Source organism: Rissa tridactyla, chromosome 3 (assembly GCF_028500815.1).
Source record: "Rissa tridactyla isolate bRisTri1 chromosome 3, bRisTri1.patW.cur.20221130, whole genome shotgun sequence".
NCBI classification, from domain to species: domain Eukaryota; kingdom Metazoa; phylum Chordata; class Aves; order Charadriiformes; family Laridae; genus Rissa; species Rissa tridactyla.
Genome location: NC_071468.1, coordinates 78,819,971 through 78,839,243, shown reverse-complemented (window position 1 = coordinate 78,839,243; position 19,273 = coordinate 78,819,971). Strand labels below are relative to the sequence as shown.

The 19,273-nt window shown below is 43.5% G+C and overlaps 2 protein-coding genes across 2 annotated transcripts in view; both read right to left on the bottom strand.

Moving 5' to 3' along the window:
• Positions 1–12,118, bottom strand: part of BVES (blood vessel epicardial substance) — a 33,965-nt gene extending 21,847 nt beyond the window's left edge. Inside the window, exons 1-3 of the mRNA XM_054196362.1 lie at positions 11,914–12,118; positions 6,085–6,318; positions 3,756–3,880 (exon numbers count right to left, since the gene is read on the bottom strand). Of these exons, the coding sequence (XP_054052337.1) occupies positions 3,756–3,880; positions 6,085–6,307 (348 nt within the window). The 5' untranslated portion in view covers positions 6,308–6,318; positions 11,914–12,118. The remainder of the gene's footprint in view (positions 1–3,755; positions 3,881–6,084; positions 6,319–11,913) is intronic.
• POPDC3 (popeye domain containing 3) overlaps positions 340–19,273 on the bottom strand; it is a 40,233-nt gene continuing 21,299 nt past the window's right edge. The window contains exon 5 of the transcript XR_008465620.1: positions 340–1,568. The gene's annotated coding sequence lies outside the window, so the exon portion shown is untranslated. The remainder of the gene's footprint in view (positions 1,569–19,273) is intronic.

Genomic DNA, 19,273 nt, shown 5'->3' with positions numbered 1-19,273 from the left:
GTTGCCCATCAGAGTTTGTTCTGCAGGTTTTTTTTAGCCATGCTGGTAAAGATTCTAGCCTTTCTCCCATCTCTTTAATTTCCTTTAAATTCTTCTTCCTTTGACAGCTTGCTCTGGCTCTACTTAAGTTGAAATCCTTAACTTCCACAGTGTTTTAGAAGATGTCCACCAAAGCCTATTCTCCTACATTTCCTCTAATGTTCTCTGCCTAGCATTCTAGTTTATTCTATACAAGAACAGCTGTGGTTTTGCACCCCATGTTTGGTGCACAGTGTATGTAAGCGCCGAGCATCTCTCTTCTGCTGTGGTTGCAAAGCCAGTGGGGAAGAGCTACAGAAATGGAGAGCAAAGTTAAAGGCTGGTCCTCCAGTCCTTCCTCTCTTAAAGGCAATTTTCTACCAACTTTGGCAACTGAGAGTTTATCAGCCAAGTTTGACATCCTTAATTAATTCCTTCTTTTTAAACCCACCTATAGAGTACTTCATCCACTTCTATCACTTATCTTAACTCCTACAAATAATTCTGCTAACAAATTTACTAGAGGATTTAGTGAAAATAGCCGGCACTTCAATAGGATGAAGTCTATATTACAATGCACAAAAAAAACCCCAGCCTATGCTAACATGGCTTTTAGTATACAACTGTAATCACAGAAGAAAATGTTTTTCTTTCTTGATTCAGTATTGATTTACGCATTTTAAGGCAATATTTTCCCCACACACAAGCACAAAACAGTGTGTCCTCCTCCCAAGATGCTCCTTTACTCTCCAATAACCTTTTATTTAGATTTTTGGAAAGGGTTGGATAGGTATGAACTCAAGGACCATTATCCATGTTCTAAGGACACATGCCACAATTCACTTTTAAAAATACAGATAAGTCTTGAGGCTTGGTTTTCTAGGGAAATGAGTTTATATCAGCTGGGCACTCCTGCCTTTTGCAATGACTTCTGACTGTGTTAGCCAATCCCTGTCCCATTTCACGAAGGACAATATCAAGATGATATTAAAAAGCTAAGTCGGTAGGTGGGTTGAATGGAAGCAGAACATGCTAATTTGGTGGCCTCATTGAGGGAAAAGAATGCAATATGAGCTCAACCTATACTGAAGGCCAGCGTACCTGCATGGGATATCTAACTGCAGACACAAACATAGAATCATAGAATCTTCATGGTTGGAAAGGACCTTTGAGATCATCAAGTCCAACCATACACACACACAAAAACCCCTACCACCTCTGCCCTTCAGATCATGCCCTGAAGTGCCACATCTAGGCGTTTCTTAAACACCTCTAGGGATGGTGACTCAACCACCTCCCTGGACAGGCTGTTCCAGTGCCTGACCACTCTTTCAGTAAAGTAATTCCTCCTAATATCTAACCTAAACCTCCCCTGCCACAACTTCAGACCATTTCCTCTGGTCCTGTCATTATTCACCTGGGAGAAGAGGCCAACACCCACCTCTCTACAGCCTCCTTTCAGGTAGTTGTAGAGGGCAATGAGGTCTCCCCTCAGCCTCCTCTTCTCCAAGCTAAACATGCCCAGCTCCCTCAGCCTCTCCTCATATGACCTGGTCTCCAGACCCCTCACCAGCCTGGTTGCTCTCCTCTGGACACGCTCCAGCACTTCAATGTCCCTCTTGTACAGAGGGGCCCAGAACTGAACACAGGACTCGAGGTGAGGCCTCACCAGGGCCGAGTCCAGAGGCATGATGACTTCCCTGCTCCTGCTGGCCACGCTATTCCTGATACAAGCCAGAATGCTGTTGGCCTTCTTGGCCACCTGGGCACACTGCTGGCTCATGTTAAGCTGGCCGTCCAGCAGCACCCCCAGGTCCTTTCCTGCTGGGCAGCTTTCCAGCCACTCTTCCCCAAGCCTGTAGCGTTGCTTGGGGTTGTTGTGACCGAAATGCAGGATCCAGCCCTTGGCCTTATTAAACCTCATGCACTTGGCCTTGGCCCATCGATCCAGCCTGTCCAGGTCCCTCTGTAGAGTCTGGCTTCATTGGCTCCACATTATCACCACTGTTATCTTGTGTGGTGCACTGGGCAGCACAGCCATGGCCGAGTAGCAGAAATACGGTGCGGTTTCACCATGCTGCTGTGTCTTGATGATGACACATAAGTGGATTGAATAGTCCAAAATAATAGCATTAGCAATACAAACCAAGGAGGAACTTACCCTTTAACTGGGAAGATTACTCTCTGAGCCTAATTTAAATGGCTAGAAATATTTATTACACATCTATAAGTGCCTACATCAGTCTAACTAGTTTTAAGCTATCCTTGAGGAAAGACAGAGGTCAAGCACTACGCTGCCTTGCCAAGAAAGGAAAAGGTCGCTAAATTCCTACCTGCCTTCTTGCACAGGCTGCATAGACTTGGTGAAGACCTTATTTCCAGCTAGTTGGTTTTGGGCTTGTTTTGTGTTTTTTTTTTATTTTTTTTGTACCAGCTGTTATACAATTCCAGAATGTGTCTGATCTGGGGCAAAAGCAAAATTATTCTGCTGATAATGTAACGCCATATATTCCTGCAATCTTCACATTATAAACCTATCTGCCTTAGATTTTTTCGAAACAACAGAATGTAATATTAACATTTTGAACACTTTGCACTTCATTAATATTTGACCGGCACATAATAGCAACTATTATATTAAAGATTATCAAGTTTTGATGCGCGTATACCAACAGAAGACCAGGTTGCTAATAATTTTGCAGAAACCAAATATAATTCTCGATGAATAATACTAACAAAATAAATTGATTTCCTACTGGATATATGCTTAGGTGAAGGCAGGGCAGAGAATCCTGTATTTTTGGTACACTTTTCAAATGCATTCTTACAGTGTATTTGAAGAAAGTTATCCCAACACATCCTTCTGAAGGCATCAAAAGGAGTTGCCAAATTCCCAGACGTGACCCTCAAAACTCAATGAATGCACTAAACTGGATAAAAGGAAGGATCACCTCACTTAATACTGCTCTTCCCACACCTTACTTAATTTTGCTGCTTATCTCCAGGTCCCAGAGATGTTCAAAGAGGGTGGTAGCATCTCACCTTTCATTTGCATTTAAAAGGAATGTGGCAGTACAAAACATATGGGCTAAAGCACTTGTCAGCAAAGCAAAGAGTGTGATGGTCACTTATAAATGGGCATCAGCATTTGGTTCTACGCTGAAGTAACAGTCTACTAGGGCACTTGTAATTTATACGTTTCCTTCACCGCCACAGAGGATGTTCAAGACTTAAGAGTGAGGTAGGAAAGTTTAATCCCTCCCAAAATCCTAATTTAAAAAATTACTGGCTGGAATGTTCAATTTTAAGTATCTTAATAGGATTTTATTTCAGGAGGTCTGTATGCATGTGTGGGAGAATGGGGAAAGTGACAGAAAAAAGGAAAAAAGAAACACACACAAACCCCAAACTATCCTTTCTTGTCTCTCTGCAAAGAAACTATGTAACCCGTTCCTTACCACCAAAACCAAACACAACAGCCAAAACCAGCCAATAGTAACTTCTAAAGTCAAATCATTCTTCAAGAATAAGGATTTCAGGGAAATAATTATGTACTGCATCAGATCATATTTCTGATCTGGATCCTCCTGAAGTACCTAATTGACTTCACCCAAAAGAACTCCTGTCTAATTCAAGAACTGCTGTATAATTCATTGGTTTGTCCAGTAAACGTGGGCAAAACTTCCTTTTTCTTGCACCTTACTAGACTGCTCGTGCAATTTAGCTGTTATACATACCGGTCTTCTCTTATACACTAGGTATATGAAATGTAAAAGGTTGACAACCAAAAACACAGAATTCCAGATCAGTATGTCCAAGGCACAACGGTAGAGCGTAGCCCAAATGATGAACAACGCACACCCTGTAAAAATTAAAAAAAAAAAAGGAAGTTAAATTTCACTGAACAATAAACACATTCGTACAAAGTCATCAAGAATGTGTCCACCGGGTGTAATTACACTGAAAAGCAATATATTCTACAAGCTTTACCATAGTTAGGCTCTGTGGATCCAGGCGTGCACTGGTAGCAGAGCTAATCCCGACAACGCTACAGACAGGCACCGCGGGCAGGCTGACCGCAAACTGCACTCCTATTGCATGGGACCGCGATACCGGATTGACAATAATTCAGACCAGGACTGGGGAAAGAAGAAAGGTGCAACCCATCACGGTCTGTTACTAAAATGAAGTAGAAATGTGACAGGGGAAGATCATATCTTAAGTATTTAAAAAAGTAAATAAAGTCACTCACAAAACTTTATTACTAGTATTGCATTATTAGATCAAGAAGAGCCTAAAAAAAAAAACTCCTAAAGTAATACACAGATATTTTTGAAAATTTAAAAGAAGCATCACTGCTGCATTTTGACAAGGTCACAGCAGGAACTTGAATTCTCTTTTATGACATCAAAGAGAAAATTTCAAATGCTCACTTTTTTTTTTAGTTGCTTTATCTTTAAAGCAATTGTCATTATTCATTCTGTATGATTAAGGATACTATTTTTAGCCTACAAAGACAATACTTATCAAATGATAGATTACGCATCAGTGAGTCTCTCCCAGATAACTGTGAGCCTACCATCTGATAGAGGTAGCTGTAGAGGTCAGATACATTTTCCCCTAGCTTTTATGTAAAGACAAAAAGGAGAAGGTGCCAAATTAGCATCCCTTTCCCCTTTCCCCCCCAAAGACAATGCCAAATTCATGAACTCAGTATTGCCTATTCTGTCTGGGTTCCTGATTGGTAAGACGGCAGATATGTATGGACCAGAAAAATCAACATGACACTTGATCAGCTGGTTAATAAGACTACAAGGGATGGGAGAACACGAGGTCTGGAACTACTGAAGGGGAGTGATATCACGGAGCAGTGTCACCAAAGCAAAGGGGATCGATCCTTAGGAACCAGACTTCATTACTTCTGCTGCCCACAGAATAAGTTTGCTTCCAGTTGCCATCTCGGCTTGCAAAACAGATTCCTTGTCTCTTCAAACTGCAATTAGACCTGCAGACCAAAGCGGCAAGCTCAGCAAGTGCAGGGCTCCCATCACTTTTAAAACGAGAACTACACAGACAAAAGGGCTTACAATGCTCAGAAACTTGGTCACCAGTGCAGTCTGTTTGAATAAGTTATAGTATAATAGCTATAAAAAAGAAAAGGCAAGATCATTGTAAATTCAACCACAGGAGTCCTATCATAAAATTGACCCACACTATTATACAAATAAGCCTTCTCACTTAAAAGCACTTAAGCATGCTCTGTGTTGCGATACACCTAGGTTTACCTTTTTTTTGTACTGCAATAACTCACTACTCCTCCTTTGATCACAAAGGTCTTGTCCCACACAAAGTACAGGGCCTTTGAAACAGCTGTGGGACTGCAAGAGTATTACAAACAAAACCACGCTTGCTTAGTCTCAAGCATGCCCAACTTCGGTTTTCCTCTGAAATCAAATTTTGGTGTCACAAGATGCCTACAGTGGTGGAGGAAATGCAGCTGATTTCAGGAGAACACAGACTGCACTCCATATTGAAAGCGTGCGCTTCTAAATCGGCCATGAAAACAAGGCTAGTGATCCACAAATGCCATCTGTTTGAACCCACATTTAAAGAACACATGGAGGAACATCAAGTTTCTCAAGGAAAACCTTACCTATTGCAGAGATACCAGTCAATGTCCATACTTGAAACCTAAAATGGAGGTCTCAAAGATCCATAGACTTGACTATGATTTGGAATGTAATGAATTTGAAGCAGCCAGTCATGTCTGAAGTAAAGGGGGTTCACTTGTTTTCTAGACAACACCTACCCAGGTTTGAAGATAAAGTTGTATTTCTGGGAAGTTTTAACAGCTTAGAGACATATAACCTTTCTAGAAAAGGTCTGTCAGGAGCAGAACAGAACGCCACTTACACCAAAAACACCTTCAGCAGAGTTCAGTGACCGTGAATACATGCTGGAATTTCACCGTAAGCTGAAAGGATCAGGAGAAAAGCTCCGTAATGGTCACAAACCACTATTTCTGTCACACGAAGGTCACAAATCTCTCCAGAATAATTCTCCTACCTATGGTGAGCAGGGCTCGCAGAAGAATCATATGAAGATTCAGAGTAGTTGGAATAACCAGTCCAACTGCAAAGCAAATGTTTGCCATGTGGAAAACAAGATGATGAATCTCTTTCCAGTTTTCACATGCAGTCTCATTGAAAGGCACAAGGGTGGCATTTTTTACGTCTGGAATAAAACCTAGTGGAGTAACAGTGAGCAGGCTCATTGCTGTAGTATTCATCTTGGAGATTCCTGCAATGAGAGACAGAGGGGAAAAAATAAAAATCACTGTGCATTAAACTGAAATATATTAGACACACGCACGGATTCGGGTTTATTTTCTCTCTTCCCAGGATATATTTCCCATTATCATTCATGGGAAAAAAAAAAATGAAATCTACAAATGGTTTAAAAGGTTAAGCTAGATCTATATTTCAGTAATGCTTTACTATCTTTTTCACCGAAGCGCTATGCTTGAAGAACGGTACATTTCAAAATTTGGACATACACACATAAACAACACTGCTTGAACACTAGCTACTATGACTGTCATTGCTCAGTACAGCATCCTGTGTATTCTTCCTAGTCCTACACAAATAAAAATCATGTTTCGGTCTGGCATTTATTGAATGGGTCCACAATCTTAGGCAAAGTAAATATTTAAGAGAACTTAACAACCTAGCTGAGAATTGAAAGGAAAAAAACAAAAAAAAAAAAAGAAAAGGCTTGTGTAGTTTGTGTCTCCTTTATGGCATGCAAAGCTGCTGTTCTAAATAAGGAATAGAAGGTCTCAAAGAAGGACTATGTGCTGCTTGGTTGATTAAAAAAAAAAAGCAGCCAACAAACCATACAAAAATCAAAACCAGAGACAGCCTCAACTTCTGGCTTTCTTACAGAATTTTCAGGATCATTTGGAGGTCTCCTAAGCCACATACCGTCTTGCACACATTAACCAGAATAGGCAAAAAAAAAACCTAAACCCCAAACCACTTTTGAGACCAGTAAATAAAAACTACTGTTTCTCCTAGTTGATCAGATGCTACCAAAGCAGAAAGGGAGATGCCCAAGCTGCTGAGTTATGACAAGGTTGCCAGTCTTTCAGCGAAATCACTTGGTCTACCTAGTGATGAGCAAGCTTGCAAGACCTTTGGTTGTCTCTGGAACTCATGGAGAAAACAGGACAGTGAAGAAAGCTGATTTCTAATCTAAATATACATAGGGGTGTTTTGTTGTCATAATAATAAGTCCAGCATATTTTCCTTTCACATCAATTAAAAGAAAAAAAAAAGAAAATGTCCATGGGCAAATATCTTCCCAATGCAAAGTAAAAAATTCCTGTGAAAAACAAACTACAGAGAGAAACTAGATTTCAAGACACTACCTTTAAAATCTTAAGGGCTGGTCTCTCTAGGGAGCTGCAGTCAGCGTTACAAGCACTCCAGAAGGTCTCCTCAGCCCAGAGCAGTTCCCATCTGGAGGCACACGACTGTTCCTAGACGGGCTGTCAGAAACACGGGAGAACTCTGCTTCCAGCGAGGCACGTATGGTCCCCCACTGCCGCAGCAGTAGGGATCCTATGGAGCTCTGCCGGAGTCGCGTTAACGAAACGCACACCCCTACCCCTGAGCAAACAGCCTCCATAACACGCAACGCGGTGGGATTTGCATTCAAGTAAATTCTGTAGAGACACTGCATGTCCCTGCCGTGCGTGTGTGCTTACTAACCGTCATGTAATTCGTCTGCTCGGCAGATTTTTCTAGTCACAGTTAAGACACTCAATATTTCCTGCAGGCTGGAACATGCTCAGCGTTTCTCTGTTACTTGAAAGCGCCGCGAAGTAATTTTGAGTTGCTTCATTTTCACGCATTCTTTTTTTCATTTCCCCTCCCCAATCGACTTGTGCACAAGGCATAAGCAAGCTGGACGACTTCTGAAATTAATCAGTCTTTTCAAGCCCTATTTAAAGCAGTGGGAAGAAAGAAATCAGAAAGAAAACCTCAACCTTCTGATAGTTGCTCTCCGATGCTTAGAGCCTGTCACAGCCAAGGCACGCTACAGAACACACAGAGATGTCTTGCAGGATTGAACACCAGCATGAATACTGTGTACACAATCTCTGGATAGAAATGATTTTCAATAAAATTTTTTTTTTTTAAAAAATCTAATTCTTACCAAAATACATAATTCATTTATTTCTTAAAAGCTCACTTTCCTCTTTTCATTCCTGTGTTGGTTATTCACAAAGATTAACTAAAATGTGTAGAATCTGTTTATGCCAAAGAAACACTAAATTGTTACCAATAATCACGGTGTCCAAACAAATTCACGGTCCAGGTATCATACAGGCACCATCGAAACACCCTCCTATTTTCCTTCAGCTCTTCCGCATGGATTTAGGGACAAGAGCCTCGTGAGCAGTTTCACTGTCCTGACAAAGCCGCTCGCACGCAGAGCCAAAGCACGAGCCCATACATGGCTGCAGGACTGGCATTTTAATGCGCTCATAAACAGCGGATAATTGCTAACTCTGCGTAACTGCGTTTGTGCTCATCTTGCACACGTCTCACGATCGTGCTCCTCTTGTTTTCAAACAATACAAACTCCTTACACTGGAGGAGCAGGGTCTCCAGATCCCTTGCAAAAAGTCATCAGTTGAGTTTCCACATACATTCAGTCTTTCCCTGCCTGGCCATCTGCCAGTAAAAGCACCGCTTAACGCCATCCTGTGGTAACGGAACAAGACAACCAAACTCACATACCTATGCAGAACAAGCCGTAAGTCCATCAACTCATCTCCAGACCAAAATAGGTTGCAAGAAGTAGCTTCAGCTGCATCTGATTACAAATCCACCAAGCTTTCCAGATGCTTTATTTTTTTTTTTTTTTAATAGCAAAATTCTGTACTATATCATTGGGAGAGTAGAGGCTACTTCACTTTAAGACTTGGCTGCAAAGCATCACGCATTTGAAGACTGGAAACCCAACGAGCCCAGTCAACTACACAGCACATGACTATCATTATCCTCGCAACCCAGCCAAAACAGTGGCAGGTTAATGGTTGGACTCAACGATCTTAAAGGTCCCTTCCAACCTAGACGATTCTATTCTAAAACACGGCTCCCCTCGTTAGCTGCAGATATTGATGCCACAACCCACCAGCCATAAACTGTCATAACAGGAAGATGTTTCTCCAACAAGTGTTGACCAAGTCCTTTAAAGCCTTTGACAATAAAGTGTCCACAGCTGAAACAACAGGATGTTTAATGCTTTTGAAAGTCTGGACCACCTACTTAGTTGCCTAAATTAGAAGCTAGGAACCTAAATCTAGCCACGTCCATTTTTTATAAGCTTTTTCTTTAATACCTTGAGGTCTTTGTATGACTACATTTGAGCTTAACTTACTACTCACAAAAAACCATTGCAGCACAGTTAACGTACTGGAAAACAGCAGAAAGCTGCAGAACTTCTCTGTCAAGATGGTATTTTAAAGCTGGCAGAAATAGATTGATGCTATCTGCAAAGAGACACAAGGACAGACTACGACACCAGCTCTGAAGGAGCGCTGCCCATGAATTGCAACTAGGGAGCCCGTTTGAGAACCAACAAAAAAAGGCAGGCGGGCAGAGTTACAAACTCCCACCTAAAATGCTTGTCCATAGGTAATACCAGAAAGACAAATATTCAAAATAGTAACTCCATAACTTTTAGATCCAGTTCTTCACTCCTAACGTCCACTGTTGTCAAATAACATTGAAGAATTAGCAAAAAATCTCCTGTTCAACAGATGAACGACCAATTGTCATTTCCGACCCTCTGCTACCTCAAAGAGCCAAAAATTAATTTTGGAAATACAGAATCAAGCCTTTAAGACTTCAATTTAGGGTTACGTGTGCTAAGGATTAATACAGCATAATTTCAAAGTCTTATGCTTAAGTCTTCAATACATGAAAACATGAATTAATATCAGAAGCTAAAAATGCAACCAATATGGTCAAATAATTTTGAAAAAAATGGAGAAACAGTGTCAACTGAAATGTACGCCTTATGGAGCATAAGACAAATAATTAAAAGAATATTTTTAATATCCAGTAGCGTAATTTTTCCTTCATATGGTTTTAGATTTACCAAACTAAGAGTTTGAAAATGTAGCTGATTGAATACTCAAGCCAATCTGTTGTCCAAACCACAAAAAAAACCCCAACACTCCACTCAGTGATACTTTAACATTAAATCTAATAGAAATTAGTATAGTTAACAATAAAGCCTATTAATTTTTTTTTTGTGTGCATGAATTTGATATAGAGTTAAGGTAACAGATTATGGTTTTAGGTCTGAAAATACAAATTCTCAGAATGCAAATGAGTTGAGCTTATTCTGTTTTTCTATGCTCAGGACATCCTTATACAAGAGGCCAAACTTCTGACAGCCATTCCGACAAGTATTTAGTCCCTAAATCTTCAGGCACAAAGATGCCTTTAAAAAAACCAGGGGTTTTATGGATACCTACACAACATTCACAGAAGAGAGATGTAGCAGAAAAGTTTATAACAGTTGGTTCTAGCAGGAGAACGGGTCAGCCAAGCTGACAGGGGACAGTGCACAGTGTCCCACTCACTCTGTCATCCACTTTGAGATTATTCATATCCCACAGCTTTACCGTTCAACATTATTCAAGTGAGCTTCTTAAAGCTTTGTTTGAATACGTTTGTATAAATTTACAGTGATTGCAACCTTACAGTCCATCATTTATGTAGATGGATTTGGTGAGTCTAAAGAAAAAAATAATGAGAAGAACCAAACAAGCTTTTTTTTTTTAAAAAAAAAAATAATCACATCTGCAGAACTTTAACTACTTTTCTATGGCCTCATAGCACAAAAGCTGCACAGAGAATTTAGACAATCAATTCCTTTGCCTTTGTGAGCTGAAGACAAACTATTAGTGCTGGCATAATTAAGTTAATTACAGTTTAAGTTACCAATTTCCTTTTCATAATGAAGTAGGAGCAAATGGGAAAGTGGTATAAGAAAAGATGTATTTCAATATGCTCCTTGGGGCAAGTTCGTTTCCACTAAACGCGTCGTTAGCTATAGAAATTTGCTGCTCTCCCTCTACGCTTTTATTCCTAGAGAAAAATTTAACAACATTTTCGTTCTGCGCCGCGAAGAAAAACACCCGTACGGTGAGGAACGCTCGTAGGTGCGCTCAATGCGCAGCTGTAGGACGGCAATGGAAGTTGGCTAACTGCGCTCGGGCTCGCTCTCCGCCGTGACCGCCCTGCGCGGGGATGCGCGGAAAGCCCGCGCCGAGGGACGCGGCCACAGCGCTTCACTCGCCCCCCAGCCCCGCGTTCCGCCCGCGCCCCCGCGGCGCGCAAGTACCAAAACCACCCTTTATTCAAAAAAATTGTAAATGAAAAAAAAAAAAACAAATAAAGATCAAGCAACCCGTCCCTTTCCCCCCGCTCCCCGAGAAGCCCTTCCCAAGACGGTGCCGCCCGCAGGAAGGGCACCGGCGGAGCCCCCCGTTCCCGGGGCGCCCGTCGGGGCGGTGACCGGAGCGGGCAGCACCGCGCCCGGGCACCGGGACCTGGAGAGCCCCGGCGTGCCCGAACGGGGAACGCGGACACCGGGGCAGGGGGTTCGTGTCCGTCCCCCGCCTCCACCCGGGTCGCCGGCGGCACGGCAGGTCCCGCACGGAGCCCGGCGCCCACCCCCGGGGGCAGAGGGACCGGAGGATGCTGCCGCCCGCAGCCAGCCCCCCTGCTGCCACCGCGGTACAAAGCCCCTCCGGCGGCTTACGCCCCCCAGCCTCCCCGCCGCAGGGCCGGTGCCAGGAGCGCCCCTTACCTGCCCCGCGACCCCGGAAAAGTTTCCCGGCCGCTCGGGGGACGCCGCCACGCCCGGACGGGACGGGGACGGGCTCAGGCTGCCGCACCTCGCCTCCGGCCGGCACCGCGTCCCCCCCCTCCGCCGCCGCCGTGACTAAAATAGGCAGAAGCCGGCGGGAGGCTGCGGGCGGCGCCAGCTGCGGGGCCGGCACGGAGCGGCCGCAGCGCGCAGGCGCCTCCCGCCCGCCCCAGGGGGCTGCGGGCGGTGCGGGGCCAGGCGCGGCCGCCAGGGGGCGCTGCGGGGCGGGGGAGCGTCCCGCGGTTCGGCGGCCGGCCCGGTTCTCCCGGTTCGACTGCGGGCGTCACCTCCCGGTTTGGAGCCTGCGAGCACGGAGCAGTGCCCAGCTCAGGCACCTAAGGGGTCGGAGAACAAGTCTTATGGGGGAGCGGCTGAGGGAGCTGGGGTGGTTCAGCCTGGAGAAAAGGAGGCTGAGGGGAGACCTTACCACTCTCTACGGCTACCTGAAAGGAGGTTGTAGAGGGGTGGGGGTCAGCCTCTTCTCCCAAGTAACAGGCGATAGGAACCAGATCAGGCAAGCTAAAGGTCAGATAGAATTAAATCTGTCTAGGGACATCAAGGATAACAAGAAAAACTTCTATAAGTACATCAGGGATAAAGGCAAGACTAAGGAAGATGTGGGCCCTCTCCAGAAGGAGACAGGAGACCTGGTCACCAAGGATATGGGGAAGGCTGAGGCACTGAATGACTTTTTCACCTCGGTCCTCACTGGTAAGGGCTCCAACCTCACCACCCAAGCTGCAGGATGCAAAGGCAGGAGCTATGAGAATGAAGAACCACCCACTGCAGGAGAAGATCAGGTCCAGGACTATCTGAGGAACCTGAAGGTACATAAGTTCATGGGACCTGATAAAATCCATCCACGAGTCCTGAGGGAACTGGCAGATGAAGTTGCCAAGCCGCTTTCCATTATATTTGAAAAGTCGTGGCAGTCTGGTGAAGTTCCCACTGATTGCAAAAGGGGAAATAAAACCCCCATTTTCAAAAAGGGGAAAAAGGAAGACCAAGGGAACTACAGGCCAGTCAGTCTCACCTCTGTGCCTGGCAAGATCATGGAGCAGGGAGCAGATCATCCTGGAATCTCTGCTAAAGCACATGGAAAATAAGGAGGTTATGGGTGACAGCCAACATGGCTTCACTAAAGCCAAGTCATGCCTGACAAATTTGGTGGCCGTCTACAATGTTGCCACAGCATTGGTAGATAAGGGGAGAACTAGATGATCTTTCAGGTCCCTTCTAACCTGAACCATTCTGTGCTTCTATGACAAGAGGAAATGGCCTTAAGTTGCGCCAGGGGAGGTTTAGACTGGATATTAGGAAAAACTTCTTCACTGAAAGTGGTGTCACACATTGGAACAGGCTGCCCAGGGAAGTGGTTGAGTCGCCATCCCTGGAGGTATTTCAAAGGTGTGTAGATGTGGTGCTGAGGGACATGGTTCAATGGTACCTTGGCAGTGCTAGGCTAATGGTTGGACTTGATGATCTTAAAGGCTTCTTCCAACTGTAACAATTCTATGATTCTGTGATCTAAAACATGGGGTGAATCACCCCACGGAGATGCCTCCATTCACTGCAGAGTGAACCCCGAGCTCAGGCAATGCGCCTCGCTTTTGGGTGGTTAAATTTAGAAGAGCTGCATTCTCCCCTAAACGAGCGGCAAGCAGTATTTCCCCTATATGGTGAGTCAAGGAGCCGCAACAGCCTTCATAAAACTGCTCTTCTTGGCACCTGCTGCAGTTGCTTTGTCACGAGCGTAACGCTTAAGAAATGTCACTGAGTTTGCTCAGTGTGGCAGCTTGACAGCTCCCAGAAATGATGTGCTTCCAAAGCGGGCCGCTTGTGTCCCTGCATGTCGGCAGACTGCTCTGCAGCCCTCTCCTGCACCGCCAGTCTTGCAGGACGGGCAAAGTAGCCACCGAGCCTGCCTTCATCTCCGGGATGTTGACGTGGAGCATCCAGCAATTAAAGGCATTGCACATACAGCCTATGGGCATCCCAGCCCATCCCAGAACCTGACTGTCAGTGATAAATGAGGACTGCAAAGGCAGAAAATCTCTTTCAATACATTCTGATGAGCCAGCTACAAAGTGAGGGTCTTTTTTTTCAGCAGCTGAGAGCATATGGTCAGCATTATACTTAAATATTTTTGGAAAGAAGAAGACAAAATCCTGAATAATTTTCACAGTAACTGTTTATACACATACATATCAACATGTGTCCCGGGAGGCTCCAGCTCTGTTATGGTTGTTCTTGGCTTTACATCTTGGACAAGAGATCTGGATCTTTCCAGTGATGTGTGCCATGTGAATAGGGTTTTTATGAATCCCGCTGCCTGACATAAGACCTGGTTTTCCAAAATGTATTATGAATTTATTATGGAGGACTTGATTTGGGACTGCGTGTCCTCTGACTGGCCAGTCACTCCTGTGGGTGTATTCGCTCTTTCCTGAGGTATGCAGAGTAAGTGAGCTGGAAAAAGGGTAGGAAGAGCGAGTCAGGATAACATGGCCACAGGAACGGTCATGAGAGATAGCATCTAGCGTGTGATTGAGATGATTGATAATATTTAGCTATGCTTGCTGGAGCAAAGCCAAGTAGCTTCCAAAAGCAGCACAAAGCAGCCTGTCAGAGGGATCCTATACAAATCTAGACTGACGTGTAAGCATACTCTAGCTCGTTACAGAATGTTATGCATTGGAGAAGCACAGTTTGCTGTACTAGTTGTGTCTTTTATAGCGTTTTTGTACTTCTCTCATTACCCTCCAGGTCTTCTCTGGTTTTGTGGGGAGCCTTGGGGATAAACGGTATCCGCTTAACCCAATGCAGAAAATCCTAGCTAGGAAAGCTTGGCAATTAACTAATATTTGCAGCCGTGTTAAGGTGTAGAACTTTTTCCTGATTGCAGCTAGTCTCTTGGGGTCTTTCTATTTCAGTATATTCGTGACTAAATGTCATTTTCCCTGTGCAGTGGAGCAGTAAGAACCAAGGTTGTGTGGGTAATGTAGATGGGGGTATCTCATACGGCTGCCAGCAGAAAGAGAGAAATGAGGGAGGATCTGAGAGCTGCCCCTATCTCCTGGCCCTCCAGGAGGACCGTAAGCAGATGAAGAGCATAGACATGGCTCTGAAGGGCTCTAGTCTGGTGCTTCTTCTCTCTAATAGAATCACTAGCATCAATTTTATATAGAGAATAGCATATAGTCTTATGCAGGTATTAATGGCCATAATTTTACATAACCTTTAGTTGTATAGATAATATTGGATAACATAGATAACATTGTCTATAGTTATATAGATAACGTAAACATTCTCTAAGTAGTATGTATTAAGTACAGTTTATTCTCTTAAACCAAGTTGTCATGTACTGTAGGAGGATGGGCTGGTTTAATTAAATCAGTTTTATGTCCTACCATTAAACCACTGTAAAGAATTAAAGAGTTGGTTTAACCTTCTATCTAGGTCAATAAAGTACAAGTTCATTGAAGTGTGCTAATATAAATTAATCTGACAGGGGCAAGAAATAAAAACTGTTTGCGTCTACATGGATGAGGAGTTGCCTTCAAATAGCCAGATCAATTTTTAGAGATTTGTGTTGAATTGATGCATTTCGTTAGCAGAGACAGGTCTAATGGTATTACAGCCGCTCATTGATGCAGGCTTTCTCTCTGTCGTGTTTCTCTCTCTTGCTATTAAAGTCTTGACAGCTTAAGTACTTTCCCCAATTATTTAGTTATTCTCCACAGTAATGGTCTGCCGTAGAAAATATCACGTGGACGTTGCAAATTGCTCAGTCTCGGTCCTTATCTCCATCGACCTGCCCTGTGGTCTTCGACAGTATACCCCAACCTCTTGCTGCCTGGCTGTTCTTCTGTATTACCAGGGAAATACGGCACGCTGCAGGCGCGGGGAGATGTGGCTCAGGGGAGGTGAGGCGGGAGTTCAGAAGCACAGCTGAGACCGGAGCTTCCCTCTCCCGCTTCTCAGTTCAGCCCAGCCGGGCAGCGAAAGACTTTATTAAGCAGTCTATAAAGTAACTTTTTTGGAAAATTGCAATTGCTCTGCCTCTTCCGCATGAGAGCCCGATTCCGCAGCCTTTTTTAGGCAAAGTTTTCACTGAAGAAAACAAATGCTTTGCATTCGGGATCACAGATGTGCCAGGCTGACAAGGCTATTTTCAGACAATGGCAAGATCTATGAAATGTTTCCATTTATAGGTTCAGGAAGCGTACTCAGCATCTACAGGCTAAAAGATGCCTACTCAAAATTAATCTTTTAAAGTCCCTCTATAGACAATGCAAAGGGGCTCTTTCAGAAAGTAGTTAATCCCATGTGTGTTTGACAACTGTCTGGAGTGGGATGAAATATGCTGGCATAGTTCAGAAGTGCTGCGTTTCAGTGAGACAAATCCCATCCCGGCTGCTAAAATTATGGGCTGTATAATTGAAAAATTACACATATTTTCCACAGGGGAAAAAAAAAAAAAGTTTGGGTTTTGCCTGAAAGCATCCTCAAGAATTATGTTTCATGAGAGGGAAGTTTGTGTAGAAGAGATTGTGAGTGATAAATACCCTCTCAGCCCTTCAATATCCTGGAGGTTTATTTAAGAGGAGTGTGTGTATTCTGGTGCATTTTTACCTCAGACCCTCGACGGCCGCTTTCTGATGTATCGCAATATAGTCTGGCAAGTTTTCCCGTGCCGCTTCTGCAGGGAGGGTATCTCCTGTTTATACAGGAAGGGTTATCTATCTGTGAACCTCTTTTGAATCAGAGATACAAAACGTGCTATCCCGGGGCTTCCAAGTGTCTGACTGATAACTGTTGTAATTGGTTGTTGCAAACTTAGAGCCAGGAGCCAACTTTCTTCTAAAATGATCTGTCGAAGTACCCAAGTTTTAACAGATGCGCTGATTGTCGTAGATGTTTATGCAAAGGGTACGCATTCCTGAGGTGTAAGGGCAGAGAAAAATTGTTTGCTGTTAAAGTTATCTAAACTGTGCACAGAGAACAATTTATTCAATCACGTTTCGCAATTATCCCTGTTCCCGAATTATGCGTGAGCAGTCTCCTGCTGACAATGTAATTTGTATGTTCATTATTTGAAATCGCTCAGTGAATGATTTCTATGAATATATGCAAGCCTACGCACCGCTTGCAAGCGGGACCGTTGCTGGAAGGTCCTGCTCCGCTTGCTCTAGTTCTACCTAAATCACATGGTTTCCAAAAAAAAACCAAAACAAACCCAACAGGAGAGCTGCTATAAAACCGATTGGATTTCCTAAGGCTGGGGTCATGGTGCGACTGTCAGTGCCCTACCGGGGCAGCTTGGCAACGGGGAATCACGGGGAGCGTGTCCCCAGTGGGTCTGCTTGTTTCTGGAAAGAGAGGAGTGCCGGGGAGGGGGGTTGAGCACATCGCTTGTCCGGGACTCAAATTGCTATCAACATGTTGCTCTTGTTTAATTTGAAGCAGCTGTAATAATTTGTAAAATAATTTGTAACTAATTGGAAGATAAGTAATAAAGCAGTGCTTTTACATCGCATCCACCCCCTCGCTGGGGGACAGCCCGTTTCTCAGGGGTCCCCGCTACAGCGGATTTGGCAGCGCTGGTTGAACCGGCTGCGATTTCTCTGTTCCCTTTTTGGCCAACCTCCACGCACAAAGAACCTTCGGAACGATCACGCCTAAAGATTTCTGTGCTAATCCTGAAGTAAATCCATCTCAACCCCAGCTCTCTGCGGAGATCTTTGTGGATTTATGTGAGCCTCTGAGCCTGTCTATATAAACCAAAGGAATTGCAAATACTGTCAGAGTATAAATGTACGCGTGCTTTTGGTTGTCGGTACAATGGGAATTAATGTTTTGTTGCAATATTAGTCCTTTTTAGGTGTGCATTTTAATATTCACCAGTGGCTGTTTGTGAGAAGTGAAGGCTAGGCTTCGATCCCCAGGACGTTGTATATTAGCCTCATTAAAAACTACCATTTTCTAAGAATTTTTTTTTTAGTTAGTGATGAGGATTTAGAATTTCATTTCAAGACAAAAAAGGAACCAAATAACAAGTGTTTAACATATCCAGAAGGACAGAAAGAACTCAAAAAAAAATCAAAAAAATCTAACTTAAAAACTGAGGAAGGAGGACGAAGAGGAAGTGGGGGAGGCAGAAGATGAGTCTATGGGATTATTTAAACAAGCGTCAGAGAAAGCATGTAGGATTTGAGAGTGAAAATACTCTACACTGTGAGGGGGAAGAAAAGGTAAATAGATTAGCTCAGAAGAACTGTGAATGGCTATAAGGTAGCTCATTTGAAGTTAAGTTTTTCTTTGCAAAAAGACACAGAGAGAAGAGAGAGAGAGCGGGGACAAAACAAGTTCAGTCCAAATGCACAGGAACAGGTTGATGTAGCCCAAGTATCAAGCAGGAGCATTTTATGCACTTGATCGGATTAGCAGTCCTAAAGAAGAGTCTTTGAAATACTTCTCATCTTGAGCATAACTCTCAAGGAGATAATAAGAACCCAATTTCTGGATTAGCTGCCTCCTCTAGCATGTCAGAAGAGTCGGCATCAACCACTAATGAGCGTCTGGTCTGCATTTACCGTCCACCCCAACTATGCTGCTTTGTACACCCAGGGGCTGGACTTCAGCTGTGCGTATTGTAAACAACTATTAAAATGTGTGCAGAGTTATATTATACCTCCACTGCTTCTTGCTACTGTTTGAGTGATCTGTGAGAGTAAACACAAACACAGATTTAAGAAAAAAAAAATTCCTCTAATTTCAATAAGACCAGTCTTCTGAGGAATGTTTATTATACTTCTTTGTTCAGTGAAGAAAAAAGCAACACACACACACACACACCCCCACACCCCATACAGATATTCTATATATACGATTATTGCTTTTGCATGTAGTACATATACCACTGTACAAAGCCGTTTCAGAACTCAAATGGCAATGACTATGGTAAAGAGAAAAGTACTACTAATTTGTAAAACCAAAACCAGTATAAAAATATTTGATGTTCCATATCTGATTTCAGAATATCAGTATTTATTGTATTTTTCCTACCAATCATTACTCCATAGTTCTTTAAAATATGAACATATATATATATATATGTATATAAAGGACACTATGTTTTTGAAAAGCCATAACTGAACAAGAAGATGGAGACGCAGTGAAAACCAGAGCGCGGTGCTGTATGACCGGTGTTTAAGAACTACTCCCATTCACCTCACTAGGGAGATCTGCTTAAAAAGGTCATCTGACAGGATCTGACCTTTCTGTAAATGAAAAACGT